A 20,650-nucleotide genomic window follows, 5' to 3' on the forward strand; every position below is an offset into this window, starting at 1 on the left:
TTTACCAAAACTACTTTAATTAAAGTTCAATTACTTTAAATCCCATCAGTCTTAATAATTAAATTTATCATATATTTTTAGGTACCACAAAATGGTAGAGGATTATTTGATATATTTCATGGTAAAGATAAATCCATATATTTTTTTCCCTTAATATTTTTAGGCCTATATTTTTTTAAAAATTAATTTACTATAAAATAATAATTAGTTAAATCTAATAAAATTGAGGATAAATTTTTTAAAAAAATTCTAATTCTGAAAAATCTTCATAGAGTGCCGTATTTTCAAATATTTTATTAGAGCATCCATTCTTTCGTAAAAGATGATTTTACCCTTATGTCTTTACCCCTGATCACCTATGCCTCTATGTGTGAACCCCCTAGTTGCCTCCATACATGACCCCCACCTTTCGCATGTTGCTCTTGGCGACCTTCACCTCTACCTTTGATAACCTTTTGGCATCATCTCTATCATCTCTATTATTGTTCTTAGCAAAAAGGATCATGAGCAAGGAAGATGATAGTAGTTGAGGAAGAGGGAATGATAATGGTGTTAGGTGGATGATTGCAAATATGATGATCGAGAAAAAAAAACCTTGACGCCCTTGGGTATTAATGGAATAAGACGATGATCTACAATTGAAAAGGGAAAAAGATGCGAGGATGATGATATAGGATAGAGGTGAAGATGGATATGACAAATGAGGAGAACCTACATAGAGGTGCAAGAGGGGCTACGGGTGGAGTCGACGATCGGTGCAACGGAGAAAAGGATAAAAACATCTTTTTATAAAAGAAAAACGTCACATGAGAATTTTTGAAAATGAGGGTACTTCACAAGAATATCTTAAAACTAGGGGACTTCTATGAGAATTTATCCCTAAGTTAAATAATTAAATATATAATCTTAAATATTTTATAAATCGTCTCATGTGTAATTTCTCATGAAAAAGAAATTTTAGGAAAAAAGAAAAACAAAACAAAACTATACCTCATGTGGGGCCCGCCAGCCGGCTCCCATGTTTCGATCCCGTTGTCTCGTCCGCCAGCCGATGAGGGTAAAAAAGGCACGTCCTGTTTCGTAGTAACATGTTCTCACGCCCAGTGGGCTCCACACGACGAAGCTTGCCTTACTTTTTCCATTTAATTTGCTCTTTTTCTTCTCCTTCTCCTTCTCTCTCTCTCTCTCGTTCGTTCCTCTTCCTCGTCCTTGCTCGATTCTTGCTTCTTCGTGTTCGGAGAATTTTGGGGGGCCTTTGAGCCTGTTCGCATTTACGATTGCTTTCGGCCTCGGGCAGGAAGCATCCGATCTAGAGCTGGCGTGAGCGACACGGAATCTCCCGTTTCCGGCGACTTCGTACCGATTCTTTGGGTTTCCCCTATCCGGTAAGCGATGCTCTTTCTCTAGGTTTTTCTTTTCTCTCCATGAAGTACTTGTTGTGTTCTCTTCCTACTGTGTGTGGTCGGAAGGTTGATTTTTAAGAATAAGATTGGATTTATTGTGTTATTTTATTTCGAATTTTGGTTCTCTGGCCCTTCGATCGCGGTAATGAGCTGGCACTTGAATTTGGACATCCCGCTTTTTTTATTCCATCAGATTCGTGATCGATTTCGAACGTGTTGGTCGTTTAGTTGGATTTGGTGTTTAGATCTTGAGCTCCGTGGATGCGGCCTGGTTAATTGGGTTTTTTTCCTTTTTTGTTGCTTGTCTTCGTTGACTCCGTTCTATCTTTAGGTGACCGATGACTTTTGTATTTTCCTTCAGTTGTGGATGACCGAATTCTTTTGAATTCGATTCTGCTGGATGAGCACTGGCATTCTGAGTTAGGATCTTGTCTTATGAGTTTGCCACTTGTTCTTGCTGAACCCCTTGTTGTTTTTCCAGGGCCTAATAACGAATATCGTTCTGAGTACTAATTCAGTCATCGCTAGTCTATTCAGATCTTGATTGACTTACTGCTTCAAAACAAGTGTTTAGGGTGGTTGTTTTCTGTTTGTATCATGTTATTTTTTTGAACTTTTTGGGCGATTTTTTACTTACATGCATATGTGACTGGAAACGTTGTATGTTTGGTTGTTCTATATGACAATTGACAAGAGATTTATATACTTTTTTAACTATGCACCATTCGTTGTGGTTTATCTTTCCAAATTTATTTGTTTGACTGCACTAAAATTGTGATAGAATAGTGCTGTGATTACTGATCTTTTCTTCAGGATACTGATTGTGAGAGTGATTGGAATCTGATGTCATTTGAATCAGATGAATACAATGTGCCAATCATTTCTTGCGAAACAGGCAACATCAGGTAGTAAAATTCAGACTAAATTTTGACACGCTCCTTTGTTTGATTTGTGTGAACAGAGGAATAGTTTCTGCTCCCTGAACAGTGAATATCAACCTGAGCGCTGTAGGTCCTGTCTGGAGAAGTATGGTCAAGAGGTCTTAACGATGAATGGCTTAAGTCCCTACGCCACTCCTCCTCTAAGTCCTATGTCAAGCTATGCGAGTTGTTCTTCAAGCTTTGGTAACTGGGTCTACTGTTTTTTCTCTAAATTTATTATATATTTACATTTTTTTTGCTTTTTTTCTTATTCCAGGTGATATCTGGACTGGTTTGAATTTGCAGGGCAGGTATCTATGACATCCAGTTGCACGTTTTTTGCTAAGATGCTGTCTTCTTCTAGGAAATGATGTGCTATAATCTGGACAACAGGCTGCATGCACACAAAATTATTATTCATTGATTAAAGTTAACTAATTAATGCATTACAATCTAACAGTTACATTTAGTTATGTTTTTCCTGATTTTTGCTACATTATCATTTGTTGCATATGTCAACTGTTTCAATTTTATCAGATAACTTGTCACTGACTGGTTATAAGAACCACCAGCAATCAAGTCCTTGACTATTTTGAAGACTTTTTATCTATTTCTTCATTAGTTCATTTCGACCACTTGTTGATGGTTGATTCATTGTTTCTAAAGTGCTTTCATGCATCAGGGAGGACGGATGTGGTGTTATAGATACTGGTGAAAAACAGAGAGGTAAAAGTATTGAGGCTTCTTTTGCCAGGACCAGTACAGATGGCTCTGGACATCACATTTTAACTGGAAAAAATTTATCATCCAGTTCATTAGACAGTAATGAAGAGGAAAACAAAGTTGTCAATCACATCCTGGATGATGTTCAAGCCAAAAATGTTGGTCTTGACTCATTTAAGGTGGAGGATCTGGTCGACAATGATAGTCCTACAATGTTACCTAATTTTGAAACTGATCCTGACATCTGGGACCCGCCTGAACCAGAATGCATGGAAGATGACGAACCCAGCATTGCCGATAATTATGAAGATGACGAATATGGTAGTACTGAGTGGAAACAGCCAAGCTCCTTGAGCATTTTAGATGAACATCAAGGGATCAACCACAGTTTTAGAGAAAAAAGACAAAAGGCAATGTTGGAAGAAATGAACAGACAGTTCAAGGTTCTTGTAAGTCGTTTTTTGGCATCTGAAGGAATTTCTTTTTCTGGTCTAGACGATGGTCAGAGTTGGCAAGACATCGTTGCTTCCTTATCATGGAAAGCTGCACTGCTTGTCAAGCCTGATGCTACTGAAGGAAGGGCAATGGATCCTGGATCCTATGTGAAGGTGAAATGTGTTGCATCTGGTAGCCGGCATCAGAGGTAATGTGGAAACAGGCACATGGTTTTAAGTTACGTATATCGGATCACAGGTTCCTTTTCTTTTTGTTCACTCTGGAAATCTTGATTGCAGTGAGCTGATCAAGGGTTTAGTTTTCAAAAAGCATGCTGCCCATAAACACATGCCAACCAAGTTCAAAAATCCTAAACTCCTACTGCTTCAGGGCGCCCTTGGCCATTCTGCAGTTGGTTTGTCATCATTTGATTCAATGGGACAGGTAATTTTATTAACCTATGAATGTTGTGTTCAGAATTTGTTGGTCCTGATTTTTGTTTTTTTTCATTGCTGGAATCAGGAAAAGGACTATTTGAGGTCCCTCGCTGAGATGATAGAAGCTTGCCATCCAAATGTGGTTCTGGTGGAGAAAAATATTTCCCGTGACATACAAGAATCTCTTACAGAGAAAGGAATAACTGTGGTGTCTGATATGAAGCTCCATCGCTTGGAAAGGATTTCTCTTTGTACTGGTTCTCCTATCATTTCTTGTGCCAATTTTCCGGCAAAATTGATACTGCCGCAATGTGACTCCTTCCATATCGAAAGGTTTGTGGAGGAATGTAACAATATTAGTGAAGGTGGAAGGAAGTCAAGCAAAACCTTAATGTTTCTAGAGGGATTCTCAAGACCTTTGGGCTGTACAGTGAGTGTGATTTTTCCTTAATGTCCTTTGATGTCTGATTCATTGAAGACATCCTTTATGTATGATTATTACTTTGAAAATTATGGTAATTGTTAAGAATATAAAATCATAGATCATGTATCATTAGGTTTAATCTCTTAGATGCAGTGACATTGATCAAGAATTTAAGATGGTTTTAGAGAGGAACTGATCAATTCATGTTCCATGTATTGGGTTTGAACTAGTCTGCCACCCACATGTGAGAAGAATGTTAGGAATATAAAATCATAGATCATGTCTCATTTAATGACTAAGCTTTTAGATGCAATAGCATTGATAAGCAAATTAAGAGAATATGTGGCATTGAAACATATTCTGGTTTGGTTTCACGAGTACCTTTCACAAGTTGTGTAGTTTTCTTAAATTACTTAATCAGTTGCATGCTGTCTGTCATCTGATACATTGCCTTTTTCCTTGTGGTTCTAAGATCCTAAAACACATTAGTTTTCATGCATATTACTTTTGCATTTTATTGCTTTGGTTACAACCAAGGAATGCTGTGGCAACCTATACATGTTGGCATGTCAGCACCGTGTGCCAAAAAGTCACCGGCGTGTACCATGCCAATCCATGCTGATGAAGTCGGCATATGCCTAGGTCAACATTTGTTTTGAGTCAACCGACACCAGAAATTGTACCATGTTAGGAAGATATTGGCACATTTTCTTATGCTATGCTCCAGCATTTCTTGGTTGGAACTTGTGACCTCTAGAGGTCTTGGAGACCTTCATTGAGGTTACTGTTCTGTGTGGTGTCACAAAAACTTACCGGGAGCATGACTGGTGAGAAGTTTAGTGGGCGAAACGAACTTGTCCGTACCAAAACTCCTAAGCATGCCTTTCTACATATGGCCTTTGTTTTAAGTCATGTATGTAACATTTAATGTTTCTTAATTCTTATTACTGAAATTTTAAGATCAAATGTAAGGTACAATTATGGATATATGCTCATAAAGGATGTGGGAAATTATGATTAAATACTAAAACTATGTTGTGTATATAGGTTTGACGTTTGATCATGGTTTCTTATTGCAGATACTGCTGAAAGGAGCTCAAAGTGATGAACTGAAGAAGATTAAGCAAGTAGTTCAGTATACAGTCTTTGCAGCATACAATTTGATCCTTGAAACTTCATTCTTGGCAGATCAAAGATTGCTTTTATCTGATAAGAATGCTGTAAGAGAACGAAGTGCAAATTTTAGGACTAGACCGGTACTCTCAATTAGTTCTGACGCTACAAAGTATTCAGATAGTCTTGAAGGTTGCCTATCTACTGTGGCTTCAGAAAATGCACTAGATGTTCCCATATACAATGAATCATTAGGTATAATAAATGATACAGCTTTCTCTGCCTCCCAAGACACATCATTAAATTCTGAACTTCTACATACGCTTTCTGACAAATCCAGCAGCATTGGCATGCTTATGTTATTGTCACCTCTTCAACCTCAGCTATTGTTATCACCTCTCTCTGCCTCCCAAGAAAAATTCCAAGGAGTCAATTTTCAACCCCTCAAATCTAACCATGAACCTTCACACTTTTTCATGAATAACAGACCTTTTGATGGTCCAAGTATTGCCCCCCATGCGTTGTTGGATGTATCCGATCATGAAAACCCAGTAAGTTCTGATGTTAGTGAAGAAAAGATAGATGAAGTTCTTTATTTTAAAAAGACTGGACCAGCTAGAGATTCAACTCAAGGTATTGACACTGATGCTTGTAGCACTGTTGAAAGCAAACCTCAGGATGATATGGAGAGTGTATTAAATTCCCAGAGCATTGTAGTTTTGCTTTCTAAACAGTGTACAATAAAAGGAGTCATTTGCAGACATAGCCATCTTTCTCGCATAAGATATTATGGGCACTTTGATGTATCACTTGGACGATTTCTGAGAGACATTTTGCTTAATCAGGTTTCACGCTTTTATCCAATTAGTTTTATTGATAGTACATACCATTTCTTCATTTTGAATTGAACTTTATTGATGGAAATGTATGCTTCTGTTGCAGAAGAGTTGTTCTTCTTGTGGTAAACCACCAGAAGCACATATGTACTCTTACACCCATCAGAATGGGAACCTAAGTGTGCATGTCAGGAAACTTCCTCCGATGTTACATTTGCCAGGTGAAGCTGAAGGAAAAATTTGGATGTGGACCCGTTGTTTGAGATGTAAGGATGGAAGTGGGATTTCCACAAGGAGGGTGGTCTTGTCTAGTTCAGCACGTTATCTGTCATTTGGGAAGTTTTTGGAGCTCAGCTTTTCATGCCATTCTGTGGCTAGACTATCAGAATGTGGACATATGCTGCACAGGGATTTTCTTCGGTTTTTTGGGTTAGCCCATCTTGCTTCTGTTTTTGTTTGGAGAATTATGTGTTTTCTGTTCTTTGAACGTGATTATCTTTATGAATTTTTAAAAAAATGCAGATTAGGATCCAAGGTGGCAGTGTTTGTTTATTCATCAGTTAAGATCTATGCTGCTTGTAAGCCACCACTAGTTTTGGACATCAATAATCCAAAAAGACAAGAGTGGCTCAGGAGAGAAATGGAAATTGTATGCAGTTCTTGTTTGTTCAGTGCCTCTATTACATATTTCATAGCTTTCTTTGTGTGATGGTACTGTAAAGTATGATCATTGTGTTTGACTTTTATAATTTTTCTATTTAAGCTTCTTTATCGAGGACGCAGATTATTCTCCGAAGTTTCAAACTTGTTGCAGAACTTGAAGCCTATATATTCTGGCACACTTGCAAAACAATGCGTGGAAGTTTCAGGTTCACTCAAAAACTTATCTGAAGTTGAAGAGATGCTGATACAGGAAAAGGCTGAATTTGAGGTTGTAATGGTGCTTTATAATATTCTTTGTATTTTGAAGCATAATGTTCCTGTCACTGATTAAACATCATAAGATATTTATAATATTTTTCTCAAACCTTTTTTGTCAACCATTTAGGCTCCTTTGCTGAAGGCAGTAGATCATAGTGGACAAATTGAGATCACTCCTCATGAGATTCTTGGACTAAAGTGGCTATACCAGGAGCTCCTTTTTGAGTTGTATGTTTGGGACTGCCGTTTGGGTCGCCTTTTGCAGCATACAAATTTTCAACAAGGAAAAGATATACTTGTACATGATGATGAAGTCCCCAAGCTGCCTAGTCATGAAGATGAACCACCCCGTTTCACTGGTAGCCATCATGCTCAAGACATGAATATTAATCTTGATATAGAATCAACAGAAGCTTCCATCGTAACAAGCCATAGCTACTATAAGCTTCTTGATATTGGACCTGTTGAGGTGGAGCAGTCAACTGATCTGCCATCACCTTCTGAAGGTAAGCAGAGTTGTCAGGTAGTACGTGTACCTATATCTGGTGATCTACAATTCGACCACTCTATACAAATTGTAGAAGAACCATATATTGAAAAGAAAACTGATGTTGAGCTTAAGAAGGATGAGAAAGTTTCTGGTGGTGAAATACTTGCTGCATCACTGTCAAACGAGCATTCGAACATTTTAGATGACATTTATGCAAAATCAGAAGGTCCAGAAGAAATGATCTGGGCTTCATTTTCTGATCTGAAAAGAGAATACAGAAGGGACCTCCATAGTGGTTCATTACATAAGTTTGAATTTGTTAATACCTATAGTCCATCTCACCTGTCTCCAATTTACCAGCCATCTAGTGGTGAAATGGACTTGTTGCACTATTCAGTTGGTCCTAATGGTAACATTATGTCTGCTTCCAAGGATGAGATATCAAGCATAATTGCATGTGGACTAGCTATATTAGAAGATCAGCATGGCTTGTTAGACAGGGTTGGAAAAGAATCAGGGGAGATACATAAATCTCATAGCTTGACATCTGTGAATTCTGAAATTTGTACATATTGGTCTTCTGTTGGATATTCAGAGTCTGGAATCAATTTGTCACGTGGTGCTTCCTCACTTTCATTTGATGAGTCATCTACCTCCATTTCTGATGGTTCATTATCTGTTAATCAACTGCTACCTTCAGAAAATCTGCATCCTGAAGTCACTGTGGGAACAGAGAAGGTTTCTGGGAAAAGTATATTCTCAGTAGTTTGTATATATGCAAAGCAATTCTATAAACTTAGAAAGAAATATTGTCCTTCTGAACTTTCCTACATATGTTCCCTAAGCCGTTGCAAGAAGTGGGATGCTCAAGGTGGGAAGAGTAAAGCTTTTTTTGCGAAGTCACTGGATGACAGATTCATAATTAAACAAATCAAGAGGACAGAACTGGATTCCTTCTTAAAATTTGGTCCTGATTATTTTAAGCATGTTTTTCACTCACTAGATTCAGGGAGCGATACTTGTCTCGCAAAGATCATGGGAGTATATCAGGTTTATCGAGAAACATATGCATTTTCTGATTTTCTGCCTGTATATTTTTCTTGTGTTCTTTCTTTCAAATCCAAGCAATATTTTTGCAATCACAGGTCCAGCAAAACATTGGTGGCAAGGAAATCAAAACTGATCTTATGGTGATGGAAAATCTACTTTATGGGCATAAAATTTCACGAACATATGATCTCAAGGGCACTGTCTTTTCTCGGTACATTCCAGATGCAAAGCATGGTGAAAAAGTTCTTTTGGATCAGAACTTCGTGGAGGACATGGATAAATCTCCCATTTATGTTAGTGGGAAGACTAAACATCTTCTGCAACGTGCCATTTGGAACGATACATCTTTTCTTACTGTAAGTTTGCAGCCAACTGCTTATATTCAAAATTTGCTAGCTGAATTTATAGATATTGAGTTTAATTTATGCTGTTAAATTTACAGTCTATAAATGTCATGGACTATTCTTTACTCGTTGGAGTGGATGATGAGCGACAAGAGCTTGTGTTTGGAATTATAGATTATTTGAGGCAGTATACCTGGGACAAACAGCTTGAGACTTGGGTGAAAGCTTCAATGGTTGTTCCTAAGAATGAACTGCCAACCGTTATTTCTCCAAAGGAGTACAAGAAAAGGTTTAGGAAGTTTATGGCCAGATATTTTTTGGCAGTTCCTCTTAGCTGGAACTGTGATCACTGTTCACCCTCATGCATATTCTGTGTTGATAGCAAGAGGAATTCAGCTAAAATACACAATGCAGAGCTGCCAGAACAGTCATAACATGTTTTCAGCCACTACTGAAGATCCTATTATACCCACCTTATACTGTAAAACTTGAATTTATTTCTGATTCTTTGTTGTACTTGTTCTCATAGTATTGTACATCCTTGTTGCTTGGTCCCTGGACCCCCAATATTTGCAATTTTTTTAGCAAATTCGTGGGTTAAGTTAGGCCCATAATCTGTACTCATATATTTTGTCTAATTTTCAATTATTTACGGCAGTCATTGAGATAGTCACTATGCATGTGCATTGAATAAAAGCTGAGAATTTCTTATGAAAGATCAAATATCATTTTCATTTTCCTTCAATTTATACAGAAGATGTGTTATTTCATAGAGCTGGCACTAGATTTCTAAGTTCTAACTGTGTTGCTTTTTTGTTTTGGAGCAAATGCCATCAGAAAATTTTAATCTTGGAGTTTTTTTGCAGTATGACTAGGATCCAAATTCAATTTTCTGCCAATGTATTGCTTTTGAAAATATTCTTATTGATGGCTCGAACCTCTTGTAATGTGAGATTATTTCTGTATACATGTTAATACAATTGGGTATAGTCAGAAACAGAAATTGCTTCTTTTATTTTTATTCGGATTGTTACTCCAATTGTCTCTAGAATCAGTCTAGTTGTATCTTTGGTGTTATGATCTTCTTCTCATTTTCCATTTTGATCATTGTTTCAGAACATCTAGCAGGTAGTAGAATCGGTGCTTGTCATTTGTAATTTCAAGTTATTTGAGAAGGTCACCACATCTTATCGTATTACATTATGTGCACAATCATCAAATGTGATTTCCCTTCATTAAGGTAATATCTTATGTTACAGTTGTATGTTTGCAGCATACCTCATTTATATTAGACTTATATGATTTTCAAGTGATGCTGGTTGGTAAAGCCTACTGCTGAGTTTTCATACCACCGCATCAACAAATTGCCACTTAATGAGCTTAATCACCATGGTATGCTTGGTATACCCAAGAAAGAACAAAATTAACACATCTTGTTGGCTGTCCTTGTCCTTTTATTGTTCTTTTTTCTTATATTCTTAAGATTAGAAAAGACAAGATTTTATCAGTTTGTAACTTTGGTGACTTAATTTCTTATGCTGCTTTAGGTGCTGTGGAGTTCAAAGGATTCCACTTCTAGGAGCTGCAGTATCAATCATTCAGTTGATCAGGGCTTCAGGTGGTTGGATTAGACCATGCTGTATTTATGATATTCTGTGTAAATAATTTAAGAAACTCAAAGAACAAGTGACATATTTACCAGTGAATTCCCTGTTGTTAATCATTTGTATTTCTTGCAGGTGATTTGGCTCTGATGACTATTGAGCTTGTCTGGTTTGGTGATGACATTTTTCATAGAGTTGTTGAACAGGATCAATGTTGAAAAGGTGAGTTATGAATTTTCTTTCGTACTAGAAATTATAAAAATATTATTTATCCTCAGTTCCTGACAAAACTTTTACAGGTAGGTGCTCAGAGGTTATTGGTTGTTTAAAAATCTTTTGGAGGTATGTTTCCTGGTGCTGCACCTGATATTGTTACAATTAAACAATATATAGCAGTAACACAGGCATAATTTTAAGAGTCAGCATTAGGCATTCTCACATACAGCCTTTACGTGCAATGCAAAAGACGTGCTATTTAATAGAAGCAAAAACAGAAATATAGTAAAAATACAAATATGGGTAATTAAGATAAAATAATTTTTTTGCGAGTAAGAAACATAAATATACAGAAAAAACAATATACATTAAGGGCAAGTAATCTATAATAGCATACTGATTTACCATCTTTGGGAGTAAGTATATCCATATATAATTGGTCTATATTTATGTCCACATATTAATCTGGCCCTATTTATTCATCTATTTAAGAACAAGGAACGAGTCAATTGAAATTGAGTAATAAGGATGTATATGCTTATATTAGCTTCAATCTGCTAGCTTGTTAAGAAGATATCTTCAGCAAATTGGCTTATAGAGCTACTGGGTCAGACTGAGAATTGGGTTGATGATTTAAGGTAATTTTTTCTTTCTTTCTTTTTATTCTCAGAATAATATTTAGTTGGTTCCAACTTCCAAGCTAACTTGAGTACTTGACTCCACCTTTAAGATTTTTGTAACCCACACTCTATTGGTGAACCAGTTTAAAAGTGTCGGGTTGGATTGACTTGATGGGTTTGAGTCAAGATCTTTACTTCTAGTGTCTCTTTTTCTCATTTGGAACAAAAAGGAGAAATTTGATTTTGAATACACAAGGAATAGGCAAAGGAACATTTGAGAACAACAAGCAAGCAGTTCAATCATGAGGCCCAAGGGCCATCACCTTTTTCCCATGGACATTTTCCTTCTTTTTGAATTATTGCAGGAACTCTTAACACATTGCTAGATGTCACTTTATGTAATTTCTTCTTGATTTAACTTGGCTGCATTCCAATCATGCACACATGAAGTCTCAAGAAGGACCTGTGCCATATGAAAGTGGTTCCAGCTTCACACGTAGTAAGCTTATAGCAGTAGTGGGCTGCACTGGTTGTCATTTGGTAGGACTTCAGAGTCATCCATGTTGGAAGATATCAGGATCGTGTCTAGATTTATGGCCCATGAAGCTAAGATATTTGAAGGAAAAGTCTTTTGTTTCATATGCTTAGCGATCTGCAATCCATTGTTATTGGTGGATTGGTCATAGTGATGCCTGCATCAAGTTCTAATCATTGATTTCAGCATAGGATTGGCTTCTACATTGCATCATAATGGCCTTTGATGATGCAGCCGGGCAAGAAGATGCTACCTTTATTGTTTTTGTTCCATATCTGAGATGTTTTATAACAAAATGCAGGTAAGTTTTGTGCTGATGAGCCACATATCACGTTCCAGGGGATCAAATTTCTCTATTTTGAATTCCTACGGTACATTACTAATTCATGTATTCCCATGTAGTCTCATCACATATCTGGAAGCCTACCATCCAAGGAAGGCATCTGCTAGCAGGCACCATCCTCTATAGACAGCTCGTACAAAGGATGAGAACTTGTGCAGTTTTCTTCTTCAGGTACTTCCTCTAAATATGGCTTTGTTGCTTCCAGTTCCAACCTTCTTTTGCTGATGGATGCTTCTGGTTGGATTTTTGGATCCCCTTCCGAGTAGGTAAAAATCAAAGCATTGCTCATGATGAAATAGCGGTTGTTATTCTTATCATAATTATCAGTATATGAAACACCTCTTCCAGGCTAACAGTTAGTATACCAGAGGAGATACGGTGTAATTTGGTAAGAAAAATAAGAGAGATTGTATCATTTTCCTTTGATGAATCAAAGTATCACAATGACAAAGGATTTTTCAAGGTGAGATTTTCTTTTTCAGTTTGTATGTTTTATCTTTTGTTACAATGCAAAATCGACTGTGTTATATAGCTTTGTCCCATTGGAATGCAGAGACTTGATAATACAATATGATGGTTGCTTTTTTGTTCGAGTTAGCATATATTATTGCGCAGCTGTGAATTATTATATTCGGCTCCAATCCAGGTAAAAATGTTTTGTATGTAATATATTTTGTCTCATCTGTTTTCCATCTCTCCTTTTTGGCATCTTCCTCTGCTAAAAGAGTTATCTTTCTGAAGCCCTTTTTAAGGCGTGAACAGTAGGGAGAAAGGACAGAAACAGTGGGGACTTCAGAAACCAATAGAAGACTCTTTCTCTCACTTCTGTTCTTTCATCCTGATGCTTATTAATCTAATGCAGTGAAAGGTTGTGCGATTCATGCTGCGTGGGCCTGAACAGCACAACAGGTTGCACCCGTGAAGGCAGGAATCATGCGGCCAATTACTCGGGCGTGTTACATTTGTCTTCTTCCTCCTTCCGTTTACTTTGCATTCACCGTTCAATTCATAAACGTTCTTGTCATCATGTCTCCTCCGTTACACTTGTACGATGCTTTTGATTCTGCACTCTATGATGATGACTACTATTTGAGGCTTTTGATCACTTTTCACAGGGAAAAAGGCAAGCTGGTTGCTGTGAGATGATGTGACTTGTGATCCTTTCTTTTGTTTTCTTCTCGTCTTTTCTGGCGCCTTGGCATGTGGACTTGTGATTTGATAGGGTGTCGAATCTGTAGCAGCAACGCTGGTTGCGTATGCTCTCGTGGAATATTTGGGGACCTGACGTTGTACCGCAGCTTTTGGAGAATCCATCTACTGCAGGAAATTGGATCATCATGCAATGCAGCCGCTGGAAGAAACATTGAAGTGACTATGTAATTTTTGTCTTATAGTTGAGGATTGCTATCTTTTCGTGAGGTCTCTTATTATGTTTTTGTTTCATATATATATATATATATATATATATATATATATATATATATATTCAATAGAGAGACAGAATGTTCCATTGTATATAATTATAGTAAAGGAGTGACACAAGTTTTCATGTTCTATTTATTTTTCATTTATTCTTTAAATTAAGGTTTTCTATTATTTATTTCATCTCCTCAACAAGATGAAATCAAAATTACATTCTTAATAAATGATGTCAGAATAGTTATTTTCTCAACATTCTTAAGTTCTTGCAATGCCTCAGCCTTTGTCTAATAAGCATAAATGAGTCTATTCCTCAAAATTACTTATCATTAAATGTGCTAATTAGCTTGATTAGTAAAGATGACATCGTATTGTTTAAGGTTCTATAATCAAAACTCATCTTCACTATTTATCCTTTAAACAAAATAACTATCAATCTAAATTTTTATAAAATTCAAATATCTCAATTCCTCAGTGGTCAGACCAAAAATTAAAATCTCTTTTAATTTATTTCTTAAAAAATGATAATTACAGTATTATTTCTATGATACTACCATAATGTCGTGAAGTCGAAACTATTTTAGTAAAATTCAACTGTCTCGATTCGTTAGTGATCATATGAGGATTTTTTTTATCAATGGTAATCATAGTAATATCATCCTACCGTATCATCATAATATTATTCGACAAACATAATTCTTACTAAAACTTAAAAAAAAATTATTTCCTTCTTGATTAATGATGATTATAGTATTATAATCCAATCGTATTATCCTAGTGTGGGTGATGTTCAAAGTACAAAATATTCTTCTTGTGAAGATCATCCATTGTCACTGATTTATCTCGAAGAGGGGCTTATCTTAATCATGAACTAAGCGTAACAGTAAATCCATGAGCTTAGGAGAAAAGGCATAAGATGAGGCCATCCTTCTTCTCGGATGAACGTATCCAGCTCATCCTTCTTTCTCGTGAGCCTCGCAGTTCTCTTAAATGCAAACCACCACCTCCCGATCTCCCTTGCTTCCTATCCACCAAACCAATTGAGCTGCGACACTAGTTGTAGTACTGAAGAAGAGAAGGAAAGGATGGGGAGTAATGGTGGACATGGAGAGTCCTTTTTCAGGCTGCTGAGCGTCGGTGGCGGCGGCGGTGAGGGATGGCACTCCTACCGCCACTCCAGCTCCACAGAGGGTGGTTCAAGGAGGTGGGGGAGGAAGAGCCCGAGGGACAGGGAGGAGGCCACGGGGTGGTGGGGGGAGAGCGGTGGTGGTGGGATGGTGTCCAAGAAGAGGGTGATGGTGGTGATAGACAGCAGCGCAAGGGCCAAGCATGCCATGATGTGGGCCTTGACCCATGTGGCCAACAAGGGGGACCTCCTCACCCTTCTCTATGTTGTCCCTCCCGACCACCACCACGTCAGGGGTGGAGGAGAGGATGATGCTACCAACCTTGCCAACTCTCTGGCCACCCTGTGCAAAGCCTGCAAGCCTGAGGTATGATGCTCATATATCCTTCTTCCTTTGTTTGATCTCTGCGGGGGAGGTTAAAGATCATCTACCAAAAAAAGTTAACAATTGCATCTCAATTTTTTACCATTGTGTTGATGTTTTCTTTGAATCTGATGACAAGGTGGAGGTGGAAGCATTAATCATTCAGGGAGCTAAGCTGGCAACTGTGCTAAGCCAAGTGAAGAAGCTGGAGGCTTCTGTTCTGGTGTTGAGCCAATGCAAGCCTTCCCCATTCTGCTGGTAATGTAGCTTCAGTGGAGCATATCATAGTAGACCTAACAACACAGTGACATCTCCATCAGAGTGCTTGCTATTCTTAGCACAATTCCTTCTTGTTTCTTCTATGAGGATTTTATCAGTAATGTTCTTGAAACTTTTGTCTGTGGAAATCGTAGCATGTTGAGGAGCAGCAGTGAGGAATTTGTGGAGCAGTGCATCAGCAAAGCCGATTGCTTGACGCTGGCGGTGAGGAAGCAAAGCAGAGGAGTGGGTGGGTACTTGATCAGCACAAGGTGGCAGAAGAACTTCTGGCTCTTGGCCTAGGCATATCTTAACCTCATCTCTCATCCCCATCCCTCTCTGTGGTTGCTGTAATCATCTCCAACTGCTGTAGAGCAAAGCCCTGACCTTCAGAACGTGTTACTGTTGAACTTGATGTAATGCTTGATGGATCCTTTATCTTGACATGACACTGACATAGTTCATGTTTTCATGGACTTGTTTGATGTTACGAGATTTCTACAGGATAGGATGGATGAGCTTTTGACATTTACCCTTTCTTTTACTTCAGATATTATAAGATTGGGGTAGAATTAGACGTACAATAATGCTTCCTAATATTTTTGAGAGCCCATCATTGGGTGGATCAATATATTTCAGATCCAACTCGATACATGAACTAGCAGTCTGACACAAGCGAATCCTGCATTTCCCTGTTGCAGATCTAATGCAGCTAAGAACTTGTCTTCTTTGCTGCCGCCACGTACCGAATCCAAGTGATATCCAGTTGGTCGTTTTTGTATGTCCATATGCGACGTACCGAATCCAATGTGATAGTTCATTCTCGAAAGCTGATTGTGGCGACCTGATCTTTCCGTAATCTTCTCCACAACGAAATCACGGAGACGATAAGATTGCATGGTGAGACGTGTCGATTTTAATGCTAAGTCTTAAGTTCCACACTATTAATCATGAGAAACATCGACTCTTTTTGCAGAGTTGTTCTCCTCTGCAGTCAAAAACAAAAAGACAACACTGTTGGGCTGATGGCCCATATTCAGCTCATGTGGGTTTTATCAGCCCACAGCTCATACCCCCTCTTAACCTCAGCCCACAGCTCATACCCCCTCTTAACCTAATCCTAATTAAGATTAGGGGGGTGTGGTGGCTGCGTTTTAGAGGTAGATTAAAGCTATAAAAAGGCAGCAACGAGGCAGATCTTAGTAGCGATGAGATTCCAAAGAGAAGAAGGAGAACAAGGCAGAAGAGGAAGAGAAAGAAAGGGAAGAAGACAAGAACAACGCAGAGAGACTGTTCACAATCATCTAGCAGTGTTCTCATCTCAGGTTAGATCAAATCTACAGTAAGCTCTTGCTGTGATTACTTGGGAGGTTTTAGATATTGTGGGCAGTAACGTGATCCTTGTATCCCAGTTATTCTCTTGTGGTTATTGCTTGGGTTTTGGGCAAGAGATTGAGATTTGTATATTCATTATTCTCATAGTGGATTATCTCTAGTTTGCCCCGTGGTTTTTACCCTTCACATTGAAGGGGTTTTCCACGTATATCTTGGTGTTCTGTTTGATTGTGTTTCCATTTTATTCCGCTGCGTATTTTGGTCTTCTAGTATTTGTTCATATACAAAGGTTATTCCTGTTTATATCCCCATTAACCGGTATCAGAGCGGGGTTTTGGTGATTTAATTTTTGTATTTGAACATGGAGGCCAGTAATATTTCTCGCATGATTAGTTTGAATGGAAATAATTGGATGATATGGAAACCAAGAATGGAAGATCTCTTGTATTGCAAAGATTTGTATGGACCTTTGCAAGGGGATAGTGCAAAACCTACAACTATGATAGATGATGAGTGGAAGAGGTTAGATCGAAAAACAATTGGATTTATTAGACAGTGGCTTGATGATAGTGTATTTCACCATGTTTCTACTGAAATTTCTGCATATTCTCTTTGGAAAAAATTGGAAAGTCTCTATGAAAGAAAAACAGCCAGCAACAAAGCTTTTTTGATCAGAAAACTTGTGAACCTAAAATATAGAGAGGGTGCTTTTATTGCTGAGCATTTGAATGAAATGCAGAGTATTACTAACCAGTTATCCTCTATGAGAATGTCTCTTGATGATGAGTTGCAGGCATTGTTACTTCTCAGTTCATTACCAGAAAGTTGGGAGACACTGGTGGTTTCCCTTAGTAATTCTGCGCCAGATGGTATTGTCACTATGAGTCAAGTAACAAGCAGTTTGTTGAATGAGGAGTTGAGAAGAAAGAGTTCGGCAACATCTCAGAATGATTCACAGGCACTTATCTCAGAGAACAGAGGAAGGTCAAAGTCTAGAAGCAGTTCACGTATGGGTAGGAGCAAGTCAAGATCAAGAAAAGATATTGTTTGCTATAACTGTGGTGAGAAAGGACATTACAAGAACCAATGTAAGCAACCTAAGAAGAACAAGAAAAAGGGAAAAGAAGTGGAGTCTACAGAGTCAAAGGATAATACTACAGCTATAGTGCAGGGTGGTGATTATTTGATTTTGTCTCCTTCTGATGATATTTTTTCTTGTGTGTGTCAGGATCTTGAGTGGGTGATTGACACAGATGCTTCTTATCATGCTACACCACGAAGGGAGTTTTTTGCTACATACAGGTCTGGAAACTTTGGTGTTGTCAAGATGGGCAACTATGGCACAGCAGACATCATTGGCATGGGTGATATCCATTTAAAGACCAACCTTGGCTGTAAGTTGGTACTTAAGGATGTGAGGCATGTGGTTGACTTGAGGCTAAATTTAATTTCAGTTGGAAGACTAGATGATGAAGAGTATGAAAGCAGATTTCACAGAGGGCAATGGAAGCTCAGTAAGGGTTCTCTTGTTATAGCTAATGGAAAGAAATGTCATACTTTGTACAGGTTGCAGGCTAAAGCTTATGGTGAGCAGTTAAATGCTACAGAGAAAGACTTCAGTATGGAGTTGTGGCATAGGCGATTGGGACACATGAGCGAGAAGGGGCTGCAAGCTCTTTCCAAGAGAGAGGTATTACCAGATCTCAGAGGTATACATCTGAACCCTTGTATTGATTGTTTGGCTGGTAAACAACATAGAGTTTCATTTGCTAGTGCTGCTTTGTCTACAAAAATGCATACCTTAGACCGTGTTTATACAGATGTATGTGGTCCTTTGAGGACAAAAACTCATGGTGGATCTGTTGATGTTCTTGGTATAAGTGGTGCACTTTATTTTGTCACTTTTATAGATGATTTTTCCAGGAAAGTTTGGGCTTATGCTTTGAAGACCAAAGATCAGGTTATTAATGTCTTCAAAGAGTTTCATGCCAGGGTTGAAAGGGAGACAGAAAGGAAATTGAAATGCATAAGATCAGATAATGGTGGTGAGTATATGGGATTGTTTAATGACTATTGCAAGTCGCATAGGATCCAACATGAGATGACAGTTCCTGGTACACCTCAGCATAATGCAATTGCAGAGAGGATGAACCGCACCATCATGGAAAAGATCAGATGTATGCTTTCACAGGCCAAGCTACCCAAAAGGTTTTGGGATGAGGCTTTGAGGACTGCAGTTGATGTGATCAACTTATCACCATGTACAGCCCTAGATGGTGATGTTGCAGAGCATGTATGGTCAGGGAAAGATGTTTCCTACAGGCATTTGAGAGTGTTTGGTTGTCGTGCATTTGCACATGTTCCAGATAATGAGAGGTCCAAGCTAGATGGTAAGTCTAAAGAATGTATTTTTCTTGGTTACTCACATGATCAGTTTGGTTACAGGCTTTGGGATCCAGAAAAGCAGAAGGTGTTCAGGAGTAGAGATGTGGTCTTCTTTGAGGATCAAACCTTTGAGGATTTGAAGAAGAAGGCACCAGCCAAGACTTCTGTAGAAGGATTAGCAGATTGTGACCCAGTTATTCCTCCAGTATATCAGGGTGATGGGGGAGATGTGCAGGAAAATAGTGTAGAGCCTGATATTGATTTACCTGCAGGACATGTTGAGCAAGAAGAAGTAGGAGAGCAAGTTCCCGCAGAACCTCAATTGAGAAGATCTTCTAGACAACGTCAACCTTCCAGAAGATACTCTACAGATGAGTATGTGATGCTTACTGATGCAGGTGAACCAGAGAGTTACCAGGAAGCAGTTGAGAGTGAGCAGAAAGATAAGTGGTTAGTTGCTATGCAGGAAGAGATGGATGCTCTTCAGAAGAACCACACTTATGATTTGGTGCTGCTACCAAATGGAATGAAGGCCTTGAAGAACAAGTGGGTTTTTAGGTTGAAGACTCAAGAATATTGTTCTCAACCAAAGTACAAAGCTAGATTGGTTGTGAAAGGCTTTGGTCAAAAGAAAGGTATTGACTTTGAAGAGATATTTTCTCCTGTTGTTAAAATGTCTTCTATTCGTGTTGCTCTTGGTATTGCTGCTAGCCAGGACTTGGAGGTTGAGCAGTTAGATGTGAAGACAGCTTTCCTTCATGGTGATTTGGAGGAGGAAATTTATATGGAGCAACCAGAAGGCTTCAAAGTCAAAGGTAAAGATAATTTTGTCTGCAAGTTGAAGAAGAGCTTGTATGGGCTAAAGCAAGCTCCAAGACAGTGGTACAGAAAGTTTGATTCATTTATGACAGAAAATGGATACAAAAGAACGGCTTCAGATCATTGTGTGTACATCAAATGGTTTGGTGAGAATTTTATTATTCTCTTACTTTATGTTGATGACATACTTATTCTTGGAAAAGATATGTCTAAAATTGACAGGTTGAAGAAGGAACTGAGTGAGTCTTTTGCAATGAAGGACATGGGGCCAGCAAAGCAAATACTAGGCATGCAGATTTCTCGTGACAGGAAAAACAAGAAGATTTGGTTGTCACAGGAGAAATACATCGAGAAGGTATTGGAAAGATTTAGTATGAGCAATGCTAAGCCAGTTGGTTCTCCTCTTGCAGGTCACTTCAAGTTGTGCTCAGAACTGTAACATCCCCCATTTTTGAAAATTTAGTAAAATATTTGTTTGTAAAAATAAGGATTATTTAATAATTATTTTATATTAAATAATATTATATGAA

At 38.1% G+C, this 20,650-nt stretch overlaps 2 protein-coding genes across 8 annotated transcripts; both read left to right on the forward strand.

Annotated features, from left to right (window-relative positions):
* Positions 1-1,151: 1,151 nt before the first annotated feature.
* On the forward strand, positions 1,152-9,757 carry LOC135581429 (1-phosphatidylinositol-3-phosphate 5-kinase FAB1A-like). 6 transcript variants are annotated; one of them, XM_065123075.1, is made up of 14 exons: positions 1,166-1,385; positions 2,217-2,308; positions 2,391-2,527; positions 2,601-2,634; positions 3,006-3,689; positions 3,781-3,925; positions 4,004-4,348; positions 5,422-6,300; positions 6,398-6,720; positions 6,814-6,940; positions 7,055-7,222; positions 7,340-8,752; positions 8,848-9,108; positions 9,195-9,757. In XM_065123075.1, the coding sequence occupies exons 2-14, from the start codon at positions 2,247-2,249 to the stop codon at positions 9,528-9,530; spliced, it is 4,914 nt and encodes a 1,637-aa protein (XP_064979147.1). In that variant the 5' UTR covers positions 1,166-1,385; positions 2,217-2,246; the 3' UTR covers positions 9,531-9,757. The 6 variants fall into 6 exon arrangements, with proteins under 6 accessions (XP_064979151.1, XP_064979147.1, XP_064979148.1 ...); XM_065123076.1 differs by having other exon boundaries at positions 2,391-2,509; XM_065123077.1 differs by having other exon boundaries at positions 2,415-2,527.
* Positions 9,758-14,732: 4,975 nt separating this feature from the next.
* Positions 14,733-16,087, forward strand: LOC103995689 (uncharacterized). Of its 2 annotated transcripts, none has more exons than XM_065119191.1 (3): positions 14,733-15,326; positions 15,463-15,610; positions 15,737-15,812. In XM_065119191.1, the coding sequence occupies exons 1-2, from the start codon at positions 14,772-14,774 to the stop codon at positions 15,583-15,585; spliced, it is 678 nt and encodes a 225-aa protein (XP_064975263.1). In that variant the 5' UTR covers positions 14,733-14,771; the 3' UTR covers positions 15,586-15,610; positions 15,737-15,812. The 2 variants fall into 2 exon arrangements, with proteins under 2 accessions (XP_064975263.1, XP_009414614.3); XM_009416339.3 differs by having other exon boundaries at positions 14,755-15,326; positions 15,463-15,581; positions 15,737-16,087.
* Positions 16,088-20,650: the final 4,563 nt, after the last annotated feature.

The sequence above is a fragment of the Musa acuminata genome, chromosome BXJ2-8 (genome assembly GCF_036884655.1).
Source record: "Musa acuminata AAA Group cultivar baxijiao chromosome BXJ2-8, Cavendish_Baxijiao_AAA, whole genome shotgun sequence".
Taxonomy (NCBI): domain Eukaryota; kingdom Viridiplantae; phylum Streptophyta; class Magnoliopsida; order Zingiberales; family Musaceae; genus Musa; species Musa acuminata.